Genomic DNA, 27,816 nt, shown 5'->3' with positions numbered 1-27,816 from the left:
AATGATAGGTTTTGTTAATTAAGATGGGTAGGGCTAGGGTTGTGGCTCAGTGGTAGAGCGCTTGCCTAGCATTGTGAGGCTAGGTTTGATTCTGAGCACTGCATATAAATAATTAAGATAAAGGTATTGTGTCCACTACAACTAAAAATAAATAAATAAAAAGACTGGGGGAGATTTTAACATGCCAGGTCCCCATCTTCCAAGTGCTTATCTGTCAGATAAGGCTGCCTGTGGCTTTCAGTCACCCTTCATTGTCTTTTCCCTGCTCACCCATTCATGGTATGATCAAGCTAACATTTCATGCTTTTATCTAATATTATTTAGGTATTCAATACTTTCACCTACTTTAGCAATATGTGAATTTTATGTATATAAAAATAATCTTTATTTATTTTTCCCTATTACTTACATAACATTATAAGCATCAAGAAATACATATATTTTACACATGTACACACACTTTACAAATGCTTATTCATTTATTAATGTTAAAAATGAGTATTAATGGTGAAAAATGAATTCACACAAAAATGAAATTTTAATAATTCTCTTAAAGTAAAATTAAGACAGACTTTCCTGAAATGTTTCAAAAGGAAATTTAAATATTTTCCCTAACATTTCAGCTTTGCACATCTTGCCTCTACTCTCCAATGATATCCTTCATCTCATTCTTATCAACTACACACAACCAACATTTACTCAGAGTTCTATTTCTTAATTATAAACAATTGTTTGAAGCTGTAGCTATGGCCACTGTATTTTTACCTTATAAATGTTATTGTCATGAACTTCCTGTTAGAAGAATGTTAGTAACAGATGGTGGAGCTTCTTGAGATACAAAATGAGACTTTGCATATCAATGCAAATCTGACAAGTGACTTAATCACAAAAGACACCCTCCTTCAAAAAACAATTAGCTGGCAGCATTGAGGAACCCAGGGAAAAAGTCATCTTAGACATAGCCTTTTCTTCATTTTTTCCTCTATTATTAATTAAGCAGGTTTAAGGCAGATTTCCATTTATGGTATTGAACCTTATGTCAGCTCCATTCTTAATGGGGGAAATAAAGTAAAATCCCTGTATTTCTTTTTCCTAGACAATTTTTACTTCAAGAAGAAGATAGGCATCAGTATGTATGTATAAGCTGAAAACTGACATAAAGCAGAACTTCTTAAAAGAAGCTTAAGGTTCAACAAAGTGTGTGTAAGTACTGGGAGCTAGAAGAGTAAAAGACTAGAGAAGAGGTAAAAGCTTCTCTATGTAACACCAATAAAGGATCCTGTTGAACAAAGAGATTCCTTTGACCTTTGGGTAATTATTAAGTAGATGTAACATGGTTTTTAAAATTATTTTTCAACAGCAAAAGCTGAACACAAATCCTTTTCTTTGAGTATCTATATTTAGGTTCAAATTTCAAGCTCTTTGCTATTACTGTACTTGGTGAAATGTCTCATTTAGGAAAGAGTAAAAAAGGATGAAAAACCTAATTTCAGCAAGAAGCCCGAGTGACAGAAAGAGAAGCAGAGATAGGAACCATGTTTGAGCAACCTGTGTGGGTACTAGATTTACAGAAATGGGAGCAAGTTCTAAAACAGCATGAAGGTAGTGGTTGGTGAACACTGAGATTAGATTGCAAAGGCAGAGAGAAGGCCAATTCTGCACCAGGAGATCACCGAGGATGAGTATCTTCTTCTCTTGGCATAATCCAGGTACCTAGTTAACAACTGGATTCTCTTTGCCACCTGAGCTCCCTGGGGTCTCTCTCCCTAGGGTCACTCCATCTCACCACCATGAAGTCTCCCTATTTTAGTCTCCTCTTCCTCAAAATCTTAACTGCCTTTTCTAAGTAAGAATTGGCTAATCTTAGAAATTACTCAATGCTAAAAAAGGAATGGTAATGGGGATGTTTACATTTGACCAAGGGTTTTACAGAAACACAAATTTTTGAACCTACAGAAATAAATCTCAAACTTGGACATTTCACATCTACTGATTATGGAAGATGGCAATATTCCCTAAGTCAAACCAAAGATACATAACTGCCTGCTCTGCCATATATCAACCCTGACAATATTTTACAAAATGTTCAAAGAATATAAGTGCAAAAACAATGGCAGGTTTTCACGTAAAAAGTAATTATACTTCTATGCACACAAATGATAAGGGAATTTTACTTAAAATCATTTTTATTTATGCTACCTTCATCTAATAACCTATTCATATGATAATTATTATTGTGTGAATATATTAGACTTCTTGGACTATGCCATGGTTTAAATGAGTGTCCTCTATAGGTATGTGTTGAAGGCTTGGTCTCCCACAATGGTGCTAAGAAGAGGTAGTAGGATCTTTAGGAGGCAAGACCTATTGAGAGGTCCTTATGTCACTGAGAATGTACCCTCAAAAGCAATTGTTGAACCCTGGTTTCTTCCTTTCTCTTTGTTCCTGGCATGTGTTGTAAGTGGTTTTCTCTGTTATGTGCTCCAGCCATGAGGTGCTGCCCTCCCCAGAGGGCCAAAGAATGGGGCTTCCTGATCTTTGACTGGACCCTCCAGAACCATGAGCTAAAAGAAACCTTTCTAAGTTAATTACCTCAGATATTTTATTAAGCAATGGAGAGCTGACTAATACAAGTTGCTATATAATAAAATATTATTCACTGAATGGCTTAAGGTACATAAATTTTGCATTCATGGTTCTAGAGTCTGGAAGTCCCAGATCAGGGTGCCAGCATAGTTGGGTTCTGGTAAGGGAACTCCTTTAGCTTGAAGACTATAGTCTTTTCATGTTCTCATATGGTTGTGAAAGCTTTGGTATCTCATGTTCTTCTTAATAAGGACACTAACACTTAAAAGGGAGCCTGTCTTCCTCACTTAATCGAAACCTAATTACTTCCTCAAGGCCCCATTTCCGAATATCTATACACTATGAGTTAAGACTTTGACATGAGTGTTTGGGTATAATACAATTCAGTCCATAGCAATGATAGAATTCTTCTCCAATTCCTAAAACATTTCAGTAATATGTATAAGCAAAATATTTTAAAAATTGAAAGTATTATCAATAAAATTATGTATTTATGTAGAGAGAAGAGAGGTTAGAACATAACTATTATGAAAATAACTTCTTGTGTATTTTTCATACCAAATTTCTGTGCATTTAATTACCCTTGAGTATCTCTCTTCTTTGCCCACATCTCTAGATTTCACTTCAGATCAAGTTTAAGGGCACTGTTATTACCTTCTGTGTGCAAGCAACTGCCAATCCCAGGTCCTCCAGGCCATTGTGTGAATTTTTTTATTTCCGTAGGTGAGCCTCAAGCTCTTAGATATCAAAATTAAGCATGACTACACTCAAGTGCCATTCTCTGAAGCTGGCTGGTTTCTGAAATGCCTGAACTCATTATCCTGGGATGGAGGTTTCTGATGCTGACATTGCTCATTCCCTCATGTGAACTGCTTAGTCACAGGCGCTGTCACCCCAGGAACTCCCCATAGGTCTTTAGGGCTCCAGATGAAAATAATCAACAAACAGAACAGCAAAACAAGCAATTAACTGAGGGTAGCTGACCTTCAAAGAGACACAAACCCAAACTGTGAGAAGTTTCTAGCTGTAGTTGTTTTTATTCTGAATACAAGGATCTTATGAGCTGAAAAAAAAATGTGTAACCAGCTTTAAAATTCAGTGAAAGACAAGCATGAGGTATTGGGTGAGCAAGATTAGCTAAATCAAGCTAAGAAAAAGAACACCTGGTGTACATTATTTTGGCTAAGAATTTCTTATTTTTCTTATGCCCTCAGCCCATTTTTTTGTTTGTTTGTTTGAAACAAAAGAGGCATGAAATGTATAGATTCGGTAATTATAGCAATAATAGTTGTGGTACATCAAGACAACCCTCTGAGCTGATTTAGCCACAAGAATCAAAATCAATCACTCCAACTATAACCGTAGAACAGCAGGTTATATTGTCATCATTGTCATCATCCAATCTCAGCGCAGAGGCCAGGAGGTTCACATCATAGTGTGTTTATTGCATTTTTTATTCCACATTGCTCCAATCTAATCTAGACATTCATTAAACCTTTGACTGCTGGGCCCTGGGCTAGGCAAAGGGGTCAGACACAAAATTACTAAGACATTTTCCATCTTCAGAAAATCTCTAACACCAAAATAAGAACTGGCATTGGGCAGGCTTTGCTTTGTTTACACAAAGAGTCAGCCACCAACTTTAAATGAATAATTGCAATGTGAAAAATATCCCACTCAGCAATGTATTTGGTTCCTTTTACACAAAGTTTTCCTTAAATAAACTAGTCTGTCTCCATTATCCTTTCTACTATATAATCAATTTCTTTTTCTGGAAAATGGCCAGATTTTAAACAGCTCTTGAATTGAGGGTTGAAAGAATTTTCTGAGTAAGGAATAAATTTCTGGAATAAAATAGAAAAAAAAAATGAATAAGACCTTTAATTATTTTAATATCCTTTGGAAAGGAAGCTGTTTTTCTAAAATAAGAATTTTCCCTCCAGAGAATTTATTATGCTTTATCATGGTGGATATTTTTACAATATAAATAGTTTTTTCAGCTTTTACTTGGTTGTACATAAAAAAACAAATTGCTCAAATAAGTGACAAATGGTGGAATTTCTGTTTTCAGAGTTCAGGAAAATCAAGTGGGTAGAAACAATTGTAGGTGGTGCTACTTAAAACTTTCCAACCAAACCTTCTAGTAAGACAAAATATATAATTAATTAACATTATCTTCCACTTTTTTTTCAGATAATTTTCTAATGAAAATCTGATTCTTTCTTGGCTCCAGCACCTATAAACTAGTGATATTTGGCAAGGTACTCACCCTCTTAGAACTCTGCTTTTCTTACAAGAATTAACAATACAAACTTTATAGAACTGCTGAAAAGTGAGAATGAAACAGCAGCAGTAAAGCAACAGTCTATATAAAAGGAAGAAGAGGATGCAAGGAACATACAGCGAGCTTTGAGTCTTTTCCTGTAACAGAATAAAAGGCATCAAGGCACCTAAAGACTAGAATGTATGGATTGCAAGCTGAAACTCAGTGCCATCCTTGGTTTAAAACAGAAAGCAAGTTAACTTTTACTGACATTTAATGTAATTGGACAGTGGACTTCAAAGGCATTCAATAAATTCAACAAATAGTTCTTGAAAGTCTGATTCTATAAATTCAGATGACTGGAAATCATATGAAACTATATTTTTTGAAACTGAAAAAAAAAAGAAAAGGCAGAGCACTCACAATGTGTTTACATTCACAAGTGTTACAAAGTTTTAAAAAATGAGACTATCTAATCTGTAGAATGAAATGTCTTCCAAATTCCACTCTACCTGCCTAACAAACATCTCACAGACATAAATCCACACACCACTTGTTTAGGTTGTTACAAAATTGTTGACCTCTGGTTATGTGCTATGTGAGAACAGAAGGGCTCCCATAGGCCAGTGCTTCTCAAGGAACACCTGGCCTTGTATTACAACTGTATTAGTTTCATATGTGAAATATTTGTGATGTTACAGCTTTTCAAAACCCAAACAAGTCCTACTGACTCAGATTCTCCAGAAAGCTGGGAAATCTCTATTTTTAACAAGCACCTAGGATGATTCTGAAGCACATTATTAAAGTTGGGAAAACACAATACAGCATTTCAGTTCTGGGTTCTATTTAGAGAGCTTCAGAATGGAATGAGAAGCTTTGGCTCCATCCTTCTTCATACTAACCCAGAATTTTTCTCCTTCCACATAGATGTTTTTACCCTCAGATTTCAGATCATCCTGTAGTAAATGGACTTTGCCTTCTTACTACCCCAGAGTTAACCTAATAGCACAATATCTGTCCTTTAGACAAGAAATGCATTTCTCTCGGTGTCACTAAAGATTCCTACCACCCTCATTCCCACTTTGCCCTTCTTCTGGGTTTTAGTCAGCCTGTTCCACTGACCTACCACGAAAGTCCTGCTTTGCACCTAAAAGTAAACCTTTCCCTGGCACTGTTTCCTTGTCCTGTCTGCTCTGATTGAATCACTCTGTTTTTGTAAAGGAAACCATTTCTCCTTCTTCCAAGAGCACCATGCACAAGCCTTCTTTCAAATTCCACTGGCCACACAATAAGCAAATTTCACACTGTTTTCCAAAGATATCTTCTTGAATACTTTCCAACGCCTTCTTATTTCTTAGCTAGGATAATACACTGGGGCTAAGCTCATTTGCAAGGCAGACATTTGCTTATCTATTTAACAAAAATGTATTGGATGCCTATTCTGAGCCAGACCCTGTTCTACTACAGTGAACCAAAAGGATAAGGTCCAGTCCCTGACCTCATGAAGCTATGCATATGGAGGAAATTTTAAAATTATTTAAAAAAGTAAATTTAAAAATGAAATAAGAGTGTTAACACCTATGATAAAAATAAAACACTAATATCATGATAGCAGAAGTGTGTGTGTTTGTGTGTGTGTGTGTGTGTGTGTGTGTGTGTACCCGAACCCTTTCTTTTTGGCCATTGCTAACTCTATTCAACTGCATGCTTTTGAAAAGTCTCTCTCTCTCTCTCTTTGAAGGTGGTTTGAGACTGTAGTTTTTATTTTTCCGATTCTAGAGGAAGTCCTGGCCTTTCGCCCTCATTTTGATCCATGATTCCATCATGAAAAGGATAAAAGGAAGAACATAAGTACTGCCAAGGCTGGACCTTGACATGTGAGTGTCTCCAGACTAATAATCTTGTACCACTTCAAAATGAATTTTAAATATTTATTCAATATTCCTTTTAATAAAAATGTATACAGATGTAGATTCATTATTAATTCACTTTGCTGCCCAAAGCAGAGTTGAAGTTGTGCAGGCCACTTAGAAAGATATTGTGGTCTGATGTGATGGTGCCTTGAACTAGGGAGGCTGCTGTATAGAGGGAAGGCAGAAGATAAGATTGGAGTGTTCATGGTAGAGGTAAGGGGTCATGATGGTGAGTTGTATTTAGGGGTGTTGAAAAGTACAACAGCAGCATGCCCTCTAACTTCTAGTCTTGCATAACTGGGTTGATGGTAGTGAAGCCACAATTAGACAAGCAGTCAGTATAGATAGGTAAAATCCAGTCAGGTCAGATTATGGAGGCCAATTTGAGTGAGTTCAGAAAGCTGGAGATGGATTGAAATGCTAATGCCTTAAGAGCCCATTCTCCAGCCTTATCCACATAACCTTCCCCTGCTCCAACCTGTTGCTAAGGTAACCTGTCCCAGGGATTGTCCCTTCCTATAGGGAGTTATTAATTATGTCCCCTTCCTGCCCAGATCACACAATTTTTTGCCCCTCTGGCCTATCTGCTGCTAACCTTTTGGCCATCCCACTGAGCATCTCCTGGGCCTAGTTAACTATGCAGGAATGAGAAACATAAGGAGAAAGAGAGCAGGAGAACAAAGGAAACCTAGGACATATAAAAAGGCAAAACACCCTCACTTCTTGGGATACCAGGATACCAGCTCTGGCCCCATTCTCCCTCCTGGGAGAAGTCTATGTCATCCCTTTTAAAATAAACCCTGGGGCTGGGATTGTGGCTCGGTGGCAGAGCACTTGCTTTGCACATATGAGGCACTGGGTTCAATCCTCAGCATCACATAAACATAAATAAATAAAGGTATTGTGTCCCTCTACAACTAAAAAAAAAAAAAAATTAAAAAAAAAACAAACCCTGCTTTATATTCTTGCCTCTGTGTGTTTCTCTAATATTATATGAGGGAGCAGAACTCCTCACCTATAAGCAGTGGTATCAGTAGGGCCATTTGCTGAAGCAGGGTGGGGGTTATAGGAAAAAAGATTCATTTAAGAAGGAAGAGAATAGAGAATTTCATTTTAGACATGTTAAACTTGACCTGCTAAATGGATGGAACTGGAGAATAGTATGCTAAGTGAAATATACCAATCCTAAAGAACCAAAGGGCAGATGTTTTATCTGATATGAGGATGTTAATTCACAATAAGAGGGGGGGGTGGCTAGGGAAGAATGGATTAGACAGAGGGGAATGAAGGGACAGGGATGGGTGGGAATATGGAGGAAGGAATGACAGTAGAATGAATGGGACATTATGATCCTATGTGCATTTATGACTATATGACCTTTGTAACTTTAATCACATACAACCAGAAGAATGAGAAGTTATACTCCATTTATGTATGATGTGTCAAAATGCATTCTATTGTCATGTGTAACTACTTAGAACTGAAGGACTACAGGGCCCCAAACCCAACGTTAGGAATTCTAACCCTTTGCCCTACAGGATGTTCCCATGTTAAAACCCCACAAGCTGCACGTAGCACTTCCCAGCTGCACATAACACTCCAAGCTCTATACAATGCCACCACCAGATGTTCCATATAGATAATCCTGGGAAGGCCAAGCTTGAGCAAATAGAGTAAAAACAGGAACTAAAAGAATAGGATGCAATTTATGGGTTTCTTTTCTGAGAACATAAAGTGGAAAAAAACAAGTTTACCCCCCAGGTGACCTAAGGGGCTGGACCTAGAGGAACTTAGATGAACCAATAGAATAACTGTTACTGTGCTAGGCTGAAACCTTGCCCCCTGCTTCCTATAAAAACTCTGTACCCCCGAGCCCAGGTGTGCCAGTCACCGAAGCTCCGGCTGAGGTTTTGCTGTGCACCCATGGGCGCCTATGTGAGAATAAATCCTCCTGCTGATTGCATCCAGTGTCTCGCGTGGTCCATTCCGGGTTGGGGGATCTGGGGGTCTCTCAGAACAAATAAAGAAATTTAAAAAATAAAAATAAAAAATTGACCTGCTTATTAAACATCAAGTGTGATAAGCTCTGGAGATATAAATCTAAGCAGCAATGAATAAAACAAGCATTTAAAGACATGGGGTCATATTTCTTTGGGAGGACTTTATGGATAAAAGTTCAGGATTGAGGTCAGGGGCATGCAGAAATTTAGAAGTTTGGCAATGGAGGACAAAAATTTAAAAGAAACCTAGAAAGAAAAATGCTTGGTTATATAGGTTCAAGGAAGCTAAGAGAAGAAAATTCTCAAAATATTTTAAAAAGGAAGAGTCCAACCAACCACTGCTGGAAGACTGAGTAAGACCAATACATGGAAGAGATCACTGGTTTTCCTAACAGAAACAAAACCCTGACAAACCCTAAAACAAGTAAGTGAGTAATCTCTTCACAGAAAGATGAAAAGGATAAAGAAGATACAAAGAAAATCTTACTACAGCTTCAGAACTTTTAGAGGTCATAATCTAAAATAAACTACAATGAGACAAACATATCATAAAGACATTATATACAATAGAAATTTCTTTTTTTAATAAAAGAAATCCTATCTTGCACACATATTAAATCAATCTAAACACAGATCTTATAATTTGTCAGCACAGGATAGCATTTTATTACTCCTTATTCAGGAGACAAAAGGGAATTTTTGTAAAGACTTATAATTAATTATTCAACAAAGAATAGCCAAGCCAAGTCTACAAATACACTGCTCCTACATACTGCTCCTAGGAGTACTTATCAGTCCTCCCTCTCATAGCAAAGCTGCCAAAAGCCTGATGATTAATACCAATCTCCCATTTGTTAAACAGTGCAAATCACCCTTTGTCATTTAAATTGCACTGAATTTGAATTTGCATAGGTTGCAAGTAGAGAACAGAATCTTGAAGCCACACTTAGTCTTAAAACAGAATACATTAATCTTTTCTGGCACTGCTTTCCACTAAACCACAGAACTCAAAGCTATTCTTTGGGTGAGTCATGCTATAAAATTTCCAGTTGACTTATCCACAGAGAGATGGCACCACATGAAAGAGAGCCCACGTAAACTTTGGAGAGAAGTGAGCCTTCATGTTTTTAACCTTATGTTTGGCTCTGACTTCAAATATATTATACTGAGACCATGGCTAACTACCAGGGCTCTGAAAACTCAGCAAACAAAAGAATGTGAACTAGGATTCTTTCTTTCATATTCAGTAATTCTTAAAATGGTTTTCCAAATTTCTTCCCAAGATCAGCATTTCTTAAAGTGTGGTCTTGGGACATATGTACCTGGTTATTGGTGCTTGAAAAATGCAGATCCCCAAATCCTTATGGGGTAGATACAAGCCATCTGCATATTTAATAAGGTCTCCATGTATTTGCAAGGCACAGTAAAGTCTGAAAACCCCTGCCTTAATTTGTTTATAGTGGAGTATATTGCTACATCTTTTTAGGTTTGGGTGTCTTATTGTTTCTTTATTCCCCAACTCATTTTACACAACATGGCTATATTATCATTCTTAACTTGTTGTTCTAACCATATTGAAAAGCCTCCTGTGGTGCTTCAAGGCCTGCAGAATAATATCCAAACTTGACTATGTGATGTTCTAGGTCCTTAATAATGGCTCCAGACTTTGTCCTTCCCATAGTTGAACTCCCAGCCAAAACTGACCAAATACTCAACACCTGCTATAAAAACTTCCACTTCCATGCTTATGCTAACTTGTTCTCTACTTGTCCTCAAGTCCAAATTCTCTTTTCTTCAAGTTCACTCAAGTCTTTCTAATTCCTTGCTAGAAATACACACTTCTACAAACCTCATAGTGATTCGCCTGTTTTTGTTACTCCATTTGTACTTTTTACCTTTTTATTTTATTATTGTCTATTCATTCAACTACCCTGTAGAAGTGAGGAACAACAACCCTCAGCAAAATAAGGTTTCCATGGAAATACCACAATTTTTATATAATGTTTCCCCAGGTCATTGTTGGTTGCTCCAAACTATAGTCACCATGATACCCTACCCCTTGACAACCATTGCTTGCTGCTGATGGAAACTTCACCCCAACTATGCCAATCACAGTCTGTTCTCATCTAAACCCTGCCCCACTGATCATAGTTAATTGTCCAGGACTGGCACCTGTTCCAAGAGAACTCTCTGAATTGTTCAGATCATTCTCTCACCTATAGCTCAAACTCAGATATGTAACACTGGGAAGCTGGCCATGGCCATGGCTCAGCTTCAGAAGGGCTCCTTGTAGAAAGACAGGCATCTGTCTGTCAGGTGGGATGAGCCTGGGGTCCAGTCCTTCAGCTTTCATGGTTCAAATCACCCTCAAAGCAGTATTCAATGTTGTCTTAAGGGATACTATGGAAGAGCTGTCACCATATCAACAATTCATCTATCTAGTACATGTTTTTTTTGCCATTTTATTATTTTTCTTTTTATGGTGAAGTTGAGTAGAGGAAACTGATTCATGCTATATTTATGAAAATTTAAAAAACAATTCCATTCACAAGAGATAATATTTATGTCTGTCTGTCTGTCTGTCTGTCTCTCTCTCTCTCTCTCTATCATTTTCTCTTTTTTCTGTGAAAGATTTTTAGACTTCCTCTTTTGTGGAGGGGAAGAAGAAACATATTTTGAGAACAGGAGAGAACCCCCCTAAAGAGGTGCTGCTGTGCAGTAAAAGAAATCGAGGGCTCGAATGACAGAATATGTGATGAGCTTTGAAGGCACTGTAATTTACTCTAGGCCCAGTTGATATGCCACTGAGTAGGAAAAATATACAGGATAAATATAGCATATATAGAATATATTGTGCATCTGTAAATGATTTTGCTTTGCATGATTCATGATGTTTTTGGTTGGTTTATTTTTAAACAGGATTGGAATTATGGAAAAGCACATTTGAGCAGATATACTAATCAAAGCATCGTGGTAATTGTCCCCATGACCATTTTAGTGTCTTTCAGGAATTGAAACAGAGAATACAGAAAATAACTTTATAAGGAGGACAGTCATCCTGAACCTAAAAGAGCATGGTATATCAATCTAGGGTAATGTTCTCATAAACAGGCATATCCTATTTAAATTCTTTCCATAAAGGAGCATCTCACTCATAGTCTTTCTTATCAGATATTAAATTTACTTTGATGAAACAAAAAAAAAGGTATTATGGATAATGAACCTGAAAAGAATGAGGAATGAGACAGGTAAGGGTAATGACAAAGTATAGAAGCATATAATAAAAATCACATTAATATAATATTGTTATACAAAACACATAAAGGCTGTAGGGAGGCTTTCCTGAAATTGAATAGTAGTTTAAATAAACTCTTTCATCTAAAAAAATACTTCTGATAAGTACGGTGGTTTTTTTAAATTGAAAAATAGAGAAGCACTATGTGACTATAATGTAATTGAATCAAATCAGAAGTTACTCTTGAAAACTTATTTAAAGTTCTTCATAAAGTATATTTATGTGACTCAATTGTAAATTACTAGTTTTAAAACCAGCCATTTAACCAGAAATGTCCATCTGGGCACAAGAAGCTATTTAAGAACTATGCACATTGATGAATGACCTTTTAAATGGCCTTGCTCATTTTGTGCTATTAGTTTTCGTTCAGTGCAGGATAACACATTAAATCTAGAAATATCAGAGCAATGAAACAATACCTTTAGATTTAAAGAATTCCTTCAGTCAAGGAACTTACCAGTCCCTATTCAGAATGTAAATTTTCTTTGAAAGAATGAGAACGTATCTATGTTTTTTAGATTTATTTATTTTTTGTTTTAATGACAGAATAACACAATAAAATTTGTTTTAAAAGCCATGTATCAAATATTTTAAGAAGATTATAATTTTTCCTTGACCAGTATCTTTATAATTTCATAATGATTCACAAAAATGACATGATTTATAATCTCATTAAGTTTTTTTGAAACAAAACTTAATCTACACGAATAGCCTAAATACAATCATGGCTCTTTTGAGAAGAATGTTTCATTTGTTTGCTGCTTTACAACAAATTCTGGACTAAGAGGGTTTAAAGCCTCTGTGGGGAATAGGCAGAGGCACTTTACAACAATGCTTTGAAAATGGTTTGGTCAAAGCTCTTCAAATCCAAATCAAATGACTGATGGTCTAAATAAAATTTCAGCCTTAAATAATTGTTAATCTAAATTAGGTTTTAGTTAATAGTTATTATCTTGAAACAAAATCAGACCTGCTGATTAAAAATAGTTCAATATTTCATAACCTGAAGAAGACTTGAAATTTCATCTTGCCTTTCACTGACTATACCCTAATTTCAATCTATACTATCAATATACTTGTTTAAATACAGTACTTTTATTTGCAGGGGAGATTAGTTAACATGAATTGAAGTTAGCATAAAAAGTCTACATTATTCCTTCAGAAAAACAAATATATCTCTTTTCAGAAATTTTAATTTTGAAATACACAGACTTGTACTTTAAATAATAATTTTAAAGAACAATAACACATTTTTAAAAACCATGTTTTTCCATTGGCCAATTTATTAAAATACTGACTTCTCTGTGGTATTTTTTCATGCGCTCCCACATTATAGGAATCACCCACACCTTTAGAAATATGTGAGAACTTTAGAAAAAGAACTGAAAAGGCCTCTGAAATGAGTGGGTCATCAAGTGACATGGATGTGAAATAAAATAACAGAACAGACCTTTGAGCAGAATACTTGCCAATAAAGTTTAATGAATACTGAGCAATCCTGGTTTATCTGTCCCAAGGTCAGAGAAGCAAATATGAGCTTTATGAGGAGGCTACCCAGTTCTAACTGGGTAGCCAAGACTTTCTGCTCACATGTCTCTTCATGTGCTCTGAAAACTAAAGAATGCTGGAGATATCACTTCCTCACTTCTATTTTTTTTTTTTTTGGTCTTTCACATAAAAATGCTAACAAAGATTTATAATCATGTATGCTTCCTGTGCTTAATTTTAAGATTTGACCCATCAGAAGTAATTGTAAAGGCGATTTCATATTTTAGCTGATAAGTTATTCTAGGCAGCAGAATCTAACACATCTACAATTAATTCTTGACTCCTAAGAAATTTCACATCAATATACTTCTCCATATTTTTATTACTGCCACCTTAGTCTAGGGCCTAATCATTTCTTACTGGAATCGATACTATCATCAAGTAATTGCATTCTCTACCTATAGTCTATTTTTTATCTCATCTTTCATTCAAAATTTTCCCAAATCAGTCTTGCTAAAATGCCTCTTCTAACTTACTCTCCTGGTCAAAATGTAAATGGTTTTTCAAGGCCTTCTAGATAATGTTCAAATTTCTGATTTTCCTATTCAAGTCTAACATAATCAGTTCTTAATCAATTTTTCTAAAGTCGTCTAGTGCTGATTCAGGAGTGAACAAACCTCTTCCATATGCACCAGATAGTAAACATTTGAGCATTTGTGGGCTAAAAGTCTTTCCTGCAAGTACTTAACTCACCCTTTGCCAAGGGAAAGCAGCCATAGTCAAACCAGAGCATGTTTGTGTTCTGAAAGAATTTTGTTTTGTGGTTTTTTCTTTTTTTTCTTTTTTTTTTTTTGGTGCTGGGGATTGAACCCAGGATCTTGTGAATGCAAGCAATCACTCTTCCAACTGAGCTATATCCCCAGCCCCTTGTTTTGTTTTGTTTTTTAAACAAAAACAGCTGTGGGCCAGACTTTGCCCAAAGGCCAAACTCTGCTGTAGAAGAACCTTTATCATTGCACAGTTACATTTTCACACATTGGTCATTAATTGTGTCACCAATCAGTTACTAACCTGTATTCCCATTTCTAAGCTATAGGGATGCAGGATGAGTTACCTCCTATACATGATTTAGCAAACTCATTCATTTCTACACATACACATTCAATTAGACTACAAAGGCTGCGAAGGATAACTGACTCAGCCAGAAGCAAAGCTTCATATTAGTTCTGGAAGTGGTCATTTTCTAGCACAGGTAGGCAGGGAGAGAATAATGTGCCAAGATAGAGGGATGCAAACATAATGGTTAATTTAGGGAGTAGTCAAGGCATTGGCAGGCATGGATAAAGAGAAATGAAACCAGAAAAATTTGCCTGGAGAAAGAGTCAAAAGGGTTTTAATGTAATCCCAATGAATTTAGACCAGTTCCTTTGAGTCACACTGCACTGTTTCCTGATGCTTACATTTTTGAGGAACCAATATATCACAGATTTCATAAAAATGAATCGAAGAACACATAGGTCCTGTGTCACTCAAGATTTGGCATTCAACACATAAAAACTTTGATTATTTTACTCTTAAACAAACACTAATAAAGAGCGCGAAGAATATTTCCCCACATTTCTTATGTTCTAAGCAAAAGGTGACTGAGTCCAAATGCCATGAAAGTTTGCTGCTGGTTGATCACAGGGAGGGTTTCAGCCTCAGGGAAGTTGTAAACACTTAGCTAGGAAAAGCAAGGAATTAAACAACTTGACAAGCCGCCTTCTCAGCAGGAAGGCAAAGAGTCTTGTATAACAGTATCATTTGCCAGGAGAGCTGAGTGTCCCTTTCCTAGCTTCTCTTCAAGTTTCAGCTAGTGATTCAAGGGGTTCTTAGGAGAACAATATTCACTACAATTGTGCATGACCACATGAAAATCTTTTTATGAATATTATACAATTCATATCACTTTTAACTCAGGCTCTAAGATGCTTGAATAATGATGCTGACTCTTTACATTGACAATCATGTGAATAGATTTACTGTTATAAAAATATGAAATAAGGTTTAATAATTTCATTATGTACTTTAAAATTCAGTTTTAGTTAAATAATTTTGATGGAATTTATAACCTAATAATAGTAATTTGTATGTTGCCTTTTGTTTTTAAAAGACATGCTTTAATAATTAACAAAAATATTTTTTGAAAAAAAAATTACCTTTTACTATTTTACATTTTTTGTTCATTTGCATTTTCAATTAAATATTTAAGTTGCCTATTATCTAAATATAATTAGATATCATCTTAATCTTTTATATTACCATCAGTTAATTACAATTTATGGAGGTATATTTATCAAGTTAAAAAACATTACATTTGACAGTTTGCTAACTTGATTTATAACTATTAAATATTTAAGATGTGTGGTATATGGACCTCCATGATTTTGCCCTCACAAATATTAGAGAAATTCTAATATTTAGACCTCATAAATATTAGAGAAAGTCTAATATTTGTGAGTAATATGGAGTCACTGATGCCACTATCCTGAATTTTTATTGTTATTACTATTTTAAATGACAAATGCATTAACATTATGTCTTGTTTTGTTTTTTGAGAGAGAGAGAATTTTTTAATATTTATTTTTCAGTTTTCGGTGGACACAACATCTTTATTTTATTTTTATGTGGTGCTGAGGATCGAACCCATGCATGCCAGGCGAGCACATTACCACTTGAGCCACATCCCCAGTCCATGTCTTGTATTTGTTAATGATGAACATACACACATCATGTATAAGAGCTATTATACTAGTAAAACTTGCATTTTGGTCTCAATATCTGTGCAGATTCTTCTGGGTTTAATAGACAATTTAATATTTATGAAAAATAAGTTTGGAATGTTCCTTCTGAGCCTACATCTTTATTTCTCTTTCCTAACCTGCACTGTCAGTGACCTTTAGCATTGACAAAGTTGAACAGTAGAGGTAAGAGTGGGCTTTCTTGCATTGTTTTGATTTAAAAGGGAAGGCTTCTAACATTTCTTCATTGAGTATAATAGGTGTCGTAGGTTGATAATAATGTCTTAAGAAGCACAATGATGTTCTCAGAGTTCTTTTCAGAAAAATCCTTAGTGACAAGAGAATGAAGTAGAGCAGGAGTCATATTACAGGAGACATTACAGGAATCACTTCTATTTAGTGCCAAAGCTATGGGCCTGTGGTGCCCCATCAGTGGAACATACCTCATGGCTCTGATTCTGACCATTGTATTAAAAAATTATATTTTAACTTGCTTGATTTACCAAGTTAGACAATTTTTAATATACCACAGTTTTCTAGGGGTCTTACTATAGATAATGTCTAAAGGCATAGTTACTATGGTTCATTATAGGTTACATGCAAGGTTCCATTATACTGAAAACAAACAACCAAATCACTCATAATTAAAATGACCTTAAATTTGTCTTCCAAGTTATTTTAGTATATCAATGAGATAATGACAGAGAACAGACTTTCTAAAAATTACCCGACAAGCTTTGAAAACATAAAAATTTTTTAAAAAAAGCTATCTCCAAGAATCTCAACCAAAAGATAATTATTAACATAGTTTAAAACTTATAAAGTCATTTACATAATTTGCTATTTATTAAGGTAGGTGGAGAGCAAAGAATTACCCAGCAAATATTGTATAAGTATACAGCAATTTAAAGGAGGCCATTCAATCTAAAACCTTGACTGAGAGTATATTTGACTGCATATTGTTCTCTTTAGTCCCCTCATATTTTACAGTTTCTATGTAGATCCAGTTATATATTCACTAGTTGATTCTTAGAAGTATATTAAGGGCTATAACCCCACTTTTTAAAAAATTCTGAGAGCTTATAAAATTGGCAAATTAATAACCCTGCATATATTTCAGTAAATCTTGACTCCTGACCCACTGTCAGTAAATACACACTTCTAATAAAACGAACCGCATTTAATCCTATAACTAAATGGCCCTCAGGAACACTATCTGCCATAGCAATGAAATCTAATGACAATTCTTCTGACATTCTCCTATGTGAAAATGAAATCATGTGGAAAATGATTTCTACACTAGCAGAATAATTAAGATAGAGGATAAATTTTATTTGGCAGAAATGAAAGTTTAGGTTGTGCCTGTTCTTAGGGGGAGGGTATGATAGTATTTATTTCATTCCTATTTTATCTTTCTATGTTTTCTTCTTAAAATCATGTATTTTTGTTGAATGTCATAATTAAACACACAAAAAAATCTAAGCAAAAGTGAAGTTAATCCTGAGGGACTCTTTGTTTCTTCTTTCTGTAAGGATATTTCTCCAGTTTGAGAATTGCTCCAGACAATGGGCTCTCTTCTGAGACTTAGCTATCTTACCCAGATATTTTCATTACAATGATATTCATTTTCATTGGTTTTAGCCTTTTCATGAAATGCATGCCTTTGTCTAAATCAGTCAAATAAAAAGTCATACCAAAAAAAAAATGTGGGTTTGCCAGGTTCTAAAACTGTTAGAGGTAACTGTGAGAAACAATTGAAGAAAATCACCAAGGTAAGAATTACAAAACTATTGTTATTATTATTTTTGCTATAAAATATAGATTATTTTAGTTTTAACAAAAATTTAATGAACAAGTATGTACTATAAAACGAGGAAATACAGTCAATTAAAGTCTAAGCAACATTGCTCAAGAATGTGTGAATAGAGCACTTTACTTGGATGCTGTCAACACAGTCTAATGATCTTTTTCTTTATTTGAAAATGGCTGGTTTTAAATAAAAGCTACTCTCACAGTTCTAGAGAATTTATCCGAAGAAAATGCTGTACTTCATCAAGAAATAAAATGAAATGTCAATTCATTCTCATAAGTCCACAAGATTATCTTGTATTGTATGAGAATATTTTCAATGCAGCTGAAAGCCATTAACCACTCCAGGCACAAATCACTTCATTCACAAAGTACACAGCATCTAAAGTGCCAATGTAATGCAATATTTTACCATATAGTATTTTCACTAATTCTAGAATTGGTTCTATTCTACCAAATTCTCCTGGGAGATTTTCATAGTTTTTCTAGTAGGATTTTAGTACCTAAAAGTACTAGTTCACCAAGAGGCCCTGTCATATCACCACTTGGAGAACTTACACTGCTGTAATGACTTGATTGCCTGTCTCCCCTCTAATCTATCCTTCCTTGCTCACAGGGGTATACACCAGATATCATAACACCTATGGACCCTCTCACCTGCTCCTTCTGGGTTTTGAGTTCTATTCATGCTTGGCAACAGTGACAAAAGGTTCAGGAAGATTCACAGGCTCAGCACACACCCCTTATTATCCATGACTTGAATCTTTGCTCTTACAATCTTTGAGCATTTTTTTAAATTTCCCAAATAACTGTCTCAATTCATTTTTTTTTCCGATATGGTTTCAGTAGTATCAAAAAGTCCCTTCCTGTAACTCCAAGAATCTTATTCTTGCAGCCTTAATCAAAAATTGAATTTTTTGTTAATAATGTAAAAAAAATTCAAAACAGGTATGACAGACACTAAACCTCTTAAAATGTCCATTATGTGTGTGTGTATGTGTATCTTGTTAAAATAATTCTTATCTTCCTTTAGCTTCCTCATATAATTTAGTTATTTTTCTGTATTACCTTTATTGGTTCAACCTAATACAAAAACAGATAGGTATTGCCATTTCTTTAAGTCTTCATTTCCTTATGAGAGCTCTTGTGCCATTTAAAACTTATTTTAAATTTGTATATTGTTTTTTTTCTGTTAATCTGTTTTATGTCAACTTAATTCTCAGGCCATCTTGAGAACCTAAGAGTAAAATTTGCCTCTGTTATAGTTATAAATATGATTTCTATTAATATTGTACTTTTCAAAAAATTATTTATTCTAATTTGTTATATATGACAGCAGAATATATTTCAATTCATAGTACACATATAGAGCACTATTTTTCATGTCTCTGGTAGTTCACAAAGTAGAGTCACACCATTCTTGTCTTCATACATGTACTAGGGATAATGTCATCCATCTCATTCTAGTGTCTTTTCTACACCTCTGTTCCCTCCTTTACCCTCCCTCTAGTTTGTTCTGTCTAAAGTTCCTCCATTCCTCCCATGCTCTGCTCCATTCCCTATTATGGATTAGCATCCTCATATCAGAAAAAAACATTTGGCATTTGGTTTTTTGGGATTGCCTAAGGTCACTTACCATTATATTCGCCAATGCCATCCATTTACCTGCAAATGCCATGATTTTACTCTCTTTTAATGTTGAGTAATATTCCATTGTGTATATATACCACAGTTTCTTTAACCATTTATCTGCTGAAGGGCATCTAAGTTGGTTCCACAATGTAGCTACTGTAAATTGTGCAGTTATAAACATTGATGTGGCTGCATTACTATAATATGCTGTTTTTAAGTCCTTTGGGTACAAACCCAGGAGTGGGAAACCTGGGTCAAATGGTGGTTCCATTCCAAGTTTTTCAAGGAATGTCCATAATGCTTTCCATATGAGGAACAATTTAAAAAATTTATGCCTATGTCTTTTATACATTAAATGTGCTAACCACCAACTAACAGCATATGCTGTTTTCACCTGTGGGTGAAAAAAAAGATATTCTAACTAAGACCAAGTAGCTGAAAACACCTTTTAGTAGTTTTTTGAAGTAGTCTAAATTATTTTCCATTATTTTACACATACAGACATACACATGTGTGAGATAGTTTACATATCTTTCTTTCTATATTTAAAAGGAAATATTTGAACATAAAATGTTACACTATAAAATTCCTAATTAGTCTTTACTGAATTATCCAAATGACCTATTTTCCCACTTTTGAGATCCAATTATATTGGCAACAACATGAAAAGATGACTTACCGGCCCAAAAGAATTACTGTCAAAACTGTGTCCATGATGATCACCTTCAACCCAGATATGACCACGGGGGACTTTGACATATCGGTTTTTGTGTCCCATGGTTCTAGAAATGAAAAGTGTAACCATTGAGATAAGAGCAGAAATCCAATAGTTGAGCATACAACCTCAGGAACAGCAGAAATGTCACAAAGATTCAACCAGTTAACCATGAAGTCAGTCCATGACTTCATAGAGGGAATAAGATGTATTCCCTATAAACTTATTTATATTTTTATTTCTTTTCATATTCCATAGGTAGGAATTTTGGGCTTAAGTAAAATGAACTAGCACCAAATATAATGTTTTGCTACTTAATTTAACTAATAATATCCTAAATATGTACTTGAGAAATTCAGTAAGACCTAACAAAGTAGAGATCTATTTGTTTCAAGACATTTGCTTTTAATTATTTTAATATTAACGTTAATATTCAACATTTCCAATTTACTAGTGGATAACTATAATATTATTTTTTTTCAAAAAAAGTTTTCAAATCAACAGATGAAACTTTTTATAACATGACTTTTAAAATTCAGCATTTATAAGAAAGAAAATAATCCAGATGATTTCTTGTCAGATATAAATTATCAATATCAGTTGAAAAATTTTGATCAGCACCAAATTATTCTTAGAAACTATAAACATTTTAATAATTTTGAATATTATTTAAACATCAATGATAGATACTACACATTTAGCAGAATATTCTATATTGCTGACCAAGAAAAGGAGCAAGGACAGGATTTCTTAAACACTTTTGGTCGCAATGTAAAAATAATATAACCTTTCTGTCTGTATTTGTATCTTGGAACTAATTTGTTAAAGTTTCAAAAGACTAAAATGTCCATGCATTTTGACCTGCTTATTCTACTTATAGAAATCCATTCAAAGACATAACCAGAAGTGTGAATATTTATTTATTGATTGGGGCATCCAACATAGGCTTTTTATAGCCTCCTGTGAAAAATAAATTTACCTAAGTATCCAACAGAAAATAATTGGTTAAGTAAATTGTGATATAACCAATTAAATAAAGGAGACAGAATTAGAATCAAGTACTATCTGAATCCCACAGTAATAAATTCTTTGGGGAGCAGAGACTGCTTCCCATCATCCTACCTCTAAAGCCCCATAGAAAATGTCTAGCTACAAGAGCTTTTCAACAAATGTTTGCTGAATGAATGAATGAATGAATGAATGAATATCACCCCCAAGGTTAAAGAGACCAGAGACTGAATTTGGCACACTATTCTTTGATGTGGAATCCCTGCAAGACCATTTTTTGTTAGCATATTGTATATGTACAGAAGAACACATAAAAAAGGAAAATTACACATAAATTGGTGCTATAGAAATTGAAACTATTCATTATCTAGGATGGTTTTTAATTTTCAAGATAATTTCAAAGTTGAATTACTTTGCTTTAGATCAGTAAGCCATTCATGCAAGGAAGCAATCTTGTGGTCATTAGAACCCCACAGTAAGTTAATGACTGCTGTTTATTTTTAATTACTACTGGGAAGAAGGTTTTCAGCTTTTTAGAGAAAAGCAAAAACAAGTTGAACACATCTTTACCATCATATACTTTGTAATATAAGTGTTCTTCAATTAAAATCAGTCAATTAGTTCTTGACATCAGTACTGCTTTTATCATGAGATTGCCTCTAAGAACTAACATGCCACATCAAGTGTTAATGACAAAGAGAAGATGCTTTTACTTAATTGTTGGAAAAGCATACTCTCCCAATAAGTACAAATATTTGTTCACCTTATTAAGCAGGGTATTTTGTACAAATACTTAGAAAGATAACAATTTCCAATTTTGTCTCTTCAAATAACTATTTAAGAATCACAGGCATGTATGTACAGGGGAAAAAGCATAGAGAGTTCAGTATTATTCAAGGTTTCAGGTATCCCGTGGGGGCTTTGAAGTACTTCCTCCACAGATAAGTGAGAACAACTGCATGCCTGTGTGTAAATGTATGCATTTTCAGATGTTCACAATGCTTGGGATTATTTCACTAGATAAAAGAAACTTGGGAACCTCTAAAAGAAGCAGTCTTCTATCTGATGTCTAGTGTAGAGCACTGGATTGGGTGGGTGTCAGGAAACCCAGGTCCTGAACCTAGCTTGCCTCTTCCTTATTGACTCTTTCAAATTCATTTAATCATAACTTTTTGTTATTAACCAAACTGCTAGACAATGGACCAAAATGGATCTTAGCTCTCATAACAACTTCAATTGTTCAGTAGTTATGAACTAGAGTGCTAGAAGCCCTGAATAACTGTTCATGTTTGCCTGGGGCTCAGGAATGAATTCTACATCCCAAGTAAAATAAGATAAAGAGTAATGACAATATGCATAATAATGATGATGATTACAATAAAACTTGTCTGGTCAGGTCATTGAGAATATCAAGAAAAACCATAAATGCAAAGGTGCTTTGTGACCTGGGCAGAGAGACTCATTAAATGCTTTGATTATGTGGGGGGTATAGAACTAACAACAACAACAAAAAATTCAGCACAAAATAATTTCTTCAATGAAATGTTAGGTTTTTAATAAAACATATTCTTCCAGAACCAAAAGAAAAAGATAAAACTCAGATTGAGTTTCAATGTCATATAAACCAAGGAGTCAATTCTCACAATGAAAAAAAATGGGGCATTATAAAAATATTAGTGAAAGTTGCACATTTCCTTGCATTTAGTATCTTCTTTAAAAAATTCAAGTACTCTTTATGACATTATCTTTTAGTCATTTGCAATGCTTTATTTTTCTTTATTGCACCTATTAACATTGACATACATTTATCAGTTTGTTTAATTTCTATCTCCCCCTACTAGGATGAAACCTTCTGGACTCTGCATTTTTCATTTCCTAAGTAGGTCCACAGCCCACAAGAATACATGCACAATGTGCTCAACAAACATTTGTTTAAAAAATAAGCAAAATAAGCAAAAATAAGCAAAATAAGCAAAATAAGCAAATGAATGAATTACTGAATAGTGACAGATATGTCATGAAGGCAGAATAGTATATTGGAAAGTATATGGATTCTACAAGGAAGCTAAACCAGTTTTAATCTTGATACTGTTACACACAACTAATCTCATATAAGTTATCTGTATTTGCCCATCTTTAAAATGGGACCAATAAAACACCCGAAATGGGTCGAGATGACAGCAGTTGGATGAAGATACTATAATGGGGAATTTGTATAGGATAACCTCTAGAGTTAGTCAATAATGCCTTTTACATATGAATTAATTCTTTCAAGTTTATGTGATTTGGGGCATCTGAATGAAACTCAGTTTCCCAAATATAAAACTAGGAAAATAAGAGTACCTAATTCAAAAAAGTTATTCCATGGGTAAACATAGTATATATTAAACACTTGATAACAGGGTCTTATAGCTGAGACTATTTTTAAGTAAAGCATTGAATATAGTCCTGGTGCTAGTCAGAACCTAATAAGTGGTAGTTATTATTGCTATTGTCTTCTTTTGTCCGTTATTTTTTTCCATTTTATAATTCAGAATGTGTTCAAGCTTATTATCTATTAGCATCAGTCTCTTAAAATTACCTGAACTATGCTTTAATAATTGCCTTTCCCCAGAGTTGCACTGTGACTATAGACTATTTATAATGGTTTAGTGAAGGTGTTTTTTTTTTTTAACTCTTACTCCTTTCTGACCACTCTAAAACTTTTATGCAAAACATAATTTAGGGGCTGTGGTTGTGGCTTGGTGACAGAACACTTGCCTAGCATATGTGAGGCATTGAGTTCAATCCTCAGCCCCACAGAAAATAACTAAAATAAAGATATTGAAAAAAATAATCTATTTTTGCATTTTCAAATATGCAGAAAGTAATGGGTGAAAGTACAATTTACCTGTGATTTCACATGCACATTTAAATGTTGCTATGCTAATACACAGTGGTTTACTTAGATGCTAGACAGGTGTCAAAGAACTCTTTGAGCTGTACAATTGGTAAAAAAAATCATGCCATATACATAGGACAAATTCAATTCTCAGATTTCAGTCTAACCCTTTACAGAATAACCCAAAATAGCTTTAAAAATATGATGTTAAAATATTGGACTAGTTCCTTTTAGGACTGCCAAAGAAATATAATACTCTTAATAGAATTTCTCTAGAGAAAGAATTTTAAATAGCTTTGTGCTCTTGAATTCACATAAAAGAAAGACAAGGTAATCCTTTAGGTGATTTAACAGTTAAGTGAGGTGTCAGCCTACAAGGTTGTATGTATCTATGGCTTGCAAATAATTTCAGTTTTGACAGTCAAAAATGAGTTCTGTATGGTATTCTAACTACCTGTCTTTTTAAAGAAGGCATTTTTAGTACTAGCTTTACTGAGAAAAGTTACCTAGGTCTTATAAATGGAATGAAGAATGATTGCCTCCAATTTGATTTGACCTTGAAAACAATGTTTTTAAAGTCTCTGAAACTTTTACGTGTCACTGGTTGAATACAAAAGTACTGTCCAGGCAACTCTTGGTACTACAATAAGAAAATGAATTCTTATTTAAAGTATTTCCTAAGTATGTTCATGCCCACACACATGTATATTCTTCATTTAGGTAATTTATACTAGTAATTCATGAATGATTAGAGTTAATATTCTATAGTTTTCAAATCATTATATTTATTATTCTCACTGTCCAAAGTAGTGGCTACCCTGAGGATGTTTAGTTCTCCTTATCCAGGACCTCAGGGTTTTCATTTCCTTAAAGGGACCAGGATTCAAAGGTTCAGGATCCAGCAAGAACACGAGTTGGAGCTAGGTCTCTTTATCATGATTGGTAGGTAGGATCATGAAAATAACAATAAAACAAGAACAAAAAAAATTAAAAAATTAAAAAGCCCTAAAATCACAGAAGGAAAATGATGATATTGCTCTTTAAGGTTGGCTCTGAAAGAAAAATACTTCTCTTAATGATCTACAATTGCTCTCAGGTGAGGTTAGATTTAAATTCATACTATTGTGTGGACTGGGAAAGAGTTACCTTTAATTGGCTCTGGGCATCTGGCAGAAGCAAATATAATTTCTTTAGGGTTAACACTCAAATTGGGTTTTCAGATTTTCTGTAAATAAGTCTCAGCCATTAGGAACCCACAAACCTACATGACAAATCCCATGAGGAAATAGCCACCATTAGAGAATCAGGAGAAAAGGAGAAACAATGAACAGTAGAATTAGATCCCCAAGGACTTAGAATTCTAGGTATATCAAGCACAGAATTTTATTTCTGCATTTATTTAAATATTTGTAAGTCACAAAGAGAATTAAAGACATGAGTAAGGAAGAATATATTTTTAAAAGAAGGACATTTGAAAAAAAACCAAACAGAATATCTAAAATTTCAAATATATAACTAAGTGGCTTAAAAAGTAGATTAGTATAATAAGGAAAGCAGTAATTTACTGAAATACATACTCCAGTAAAATATAACCTTTTTATATTTGATATTAAAAATTACTTAGAATTGAACACAGAGAAATAAAGACGTGGAAAACAGGAGAGATGTTAAAAGATCTGGAGAATATTCTATGAAAATGTCATATCATACAATACAAGCTTCAAAGAAAGATAATAAAAAGAAAGAATCTTCAAAAAGACAGTGGGAAAGAATTTTCCAGAATTGATGAAATACATGAACATATACTTTTTCCAATGAAAGAAAATAACAAGATATAGAAATTCATAGATCATAATGAAATTGTGGAATGCTTAACTCCTACCCCACAATGCTCCTAAAATCTAAGATCTCCCAGAGGAAAAAACAAAAGTGTGGATTACCTTCAAAGGAATAACGAATTAATAGCACAGTTCACTCATTGGAGTATAATTTACATGAAATATAATTCAGTGATTTTTAAGTATATAATTCAAGGAGTTTTAAAAATCCATACAGTCACAAAATCAGCAGATAGATTAAGATAATAAACATATCACCCAAAAGAGTTTCAACAAGTCTCATACAGGCAAATCTGTTAACACAATAAGTCAGGAAAATATTATCTACATCAACGTCAAAAAAAATTAGATCTGATCTCCAAGATAAGACTAGAGATTGAATTTGATCTGATGACAAAAAGTTGTTAATGAGTATTTTATCCTAAAGGATAATTTAAAACTAATAAATAAAGATCAATTTCTTCTTAGAATCCATGGTAAAAGGATTCTAAAAACCCCTAAGAATGTTTTTGCTGTCACAAAATGGCAAAGTTTTTTGCTCCTTAATATACACATTCTCTATTCTAAGCCTAAATGCTGATGAATATTTCCTTCAGAATTAAATACTAAAGTATGATTCAGACTCCTTCATTTGCAGCATGTATTCAATTAGAAATGAAGGCTACGTAATTAATGAAAGATGAATTTAAGCAAATCAGGTGATAATGTTTCTAGGAAGTTGGATCACCTGAGGCTAACTGTAAGCAATTACATTTCTTCTGATCACAGTTGGAAGAACCCTAGCAATGATCACTTAAATAACTCCTTCTTGTACAGATAAAGAAACAAAGGTTAAAAGCATTTAAATGATGCCATCTAGGTAGTTAGTGGCAGGGCAAATACTATAGAAACCAGACTCCAAAATTCCTTTCCACTGTACCATGGACTATAACTACTTGGGATTCCAAAGAGGAAGTCTTAACATCTTTCATCTAGAAAAAAAAGAACTATTGCTTTCAACGCAGACTGCAGATGGTTGCTAGGTGATCAGAGTGAATCTATTTAATTCATTCAAATTAAAGGTTAGATGTATACATCTTCACAATAAAGTTGTAGAATTATTTTATAATTAATGATTTTAAAATTAATATGATGTTCTTAGTATAACTAGGAATTGTTTTAGTGATGAATATTCTTGATATATTTTTTTCTAAATTTGGATGATAAGCATAAATGAGACAATTACCTTTAATATATAGAATGTTTTCTTTTGTAAAACGCACATTTTAAAAATATCTGTGGCTATCTTAAAAATTAATACAATTCTTCAAGGGAATTTGAAAAAGATCCAACATTTTCTAAGTATCAGATTCTGCATATGATCCACCAGAACATGTTCATAGCCTATACTTGGACTAAACTGCTCAACGCAGCCGTGTTGAAGGGAGGGGTGCAATTTATGCTGTGATATCTTGTATATTACAGTTAGTCAGTGAGCATAATGACAGGGACTCTGTGAGAATAAAAAACTGTGATTTTCATTTCTTAATAAAAATTAACATTTCCAGAGTAACTATTACTATGTGAAACCATGCAGATGGTATAGGTGAGGGCACAAAAAAGAAGATT

General features: G+C 34.1%; 1 protein-coding gene across 3 annotated transcripts in view; it reads right to left on the bottom strand.

Annotated features, from left to right (window-relative positions):
• The window catches only part of Immp2l (inner mitochondrial membrane peptidase subunit 2), an 868,756-nt gene that overhangs the window by 181,750 nt on the left and 659,190 nt on the right, over nt 1-27,816 (bottom strand). For all 3 annotated transcript variants that reach the window (XM_078040070.1, XM_078040068.1, XM_078040069.1), the window contains exon 6: nt 20,446-20,548. In XM_078040070.1, coding sequence (XP_077896196.1) covers nt 20,446-20,548 — 103 coding nt within the window. The remainder of the gene's footprint in view (nt 1-20,445; nt 20,549-27,816) is intronic.

This window comes from Ictidomys tridecemlineatus, chromosome 2 (genome assembly GCF_052094955.1).
Source record: "Ictidomys tridecemlineatus isolate mIctTri1 chromosome 2, mIctTri1.hap1, whole genome shotgun sequence".
In the NCBI taxonomy this organism is placed as follows: Eukaryota; Metazoa; Chordata; class Mammalia; order Rodentia; family Sciuridae; genus Ictidomys; species Ictidomys tridecemlineatus.
The sequence above is the reverse complement of the archived record's forward strand: the minus strand, read 5'-3'. Positions and strand labels throughout refer to the sequence as shown.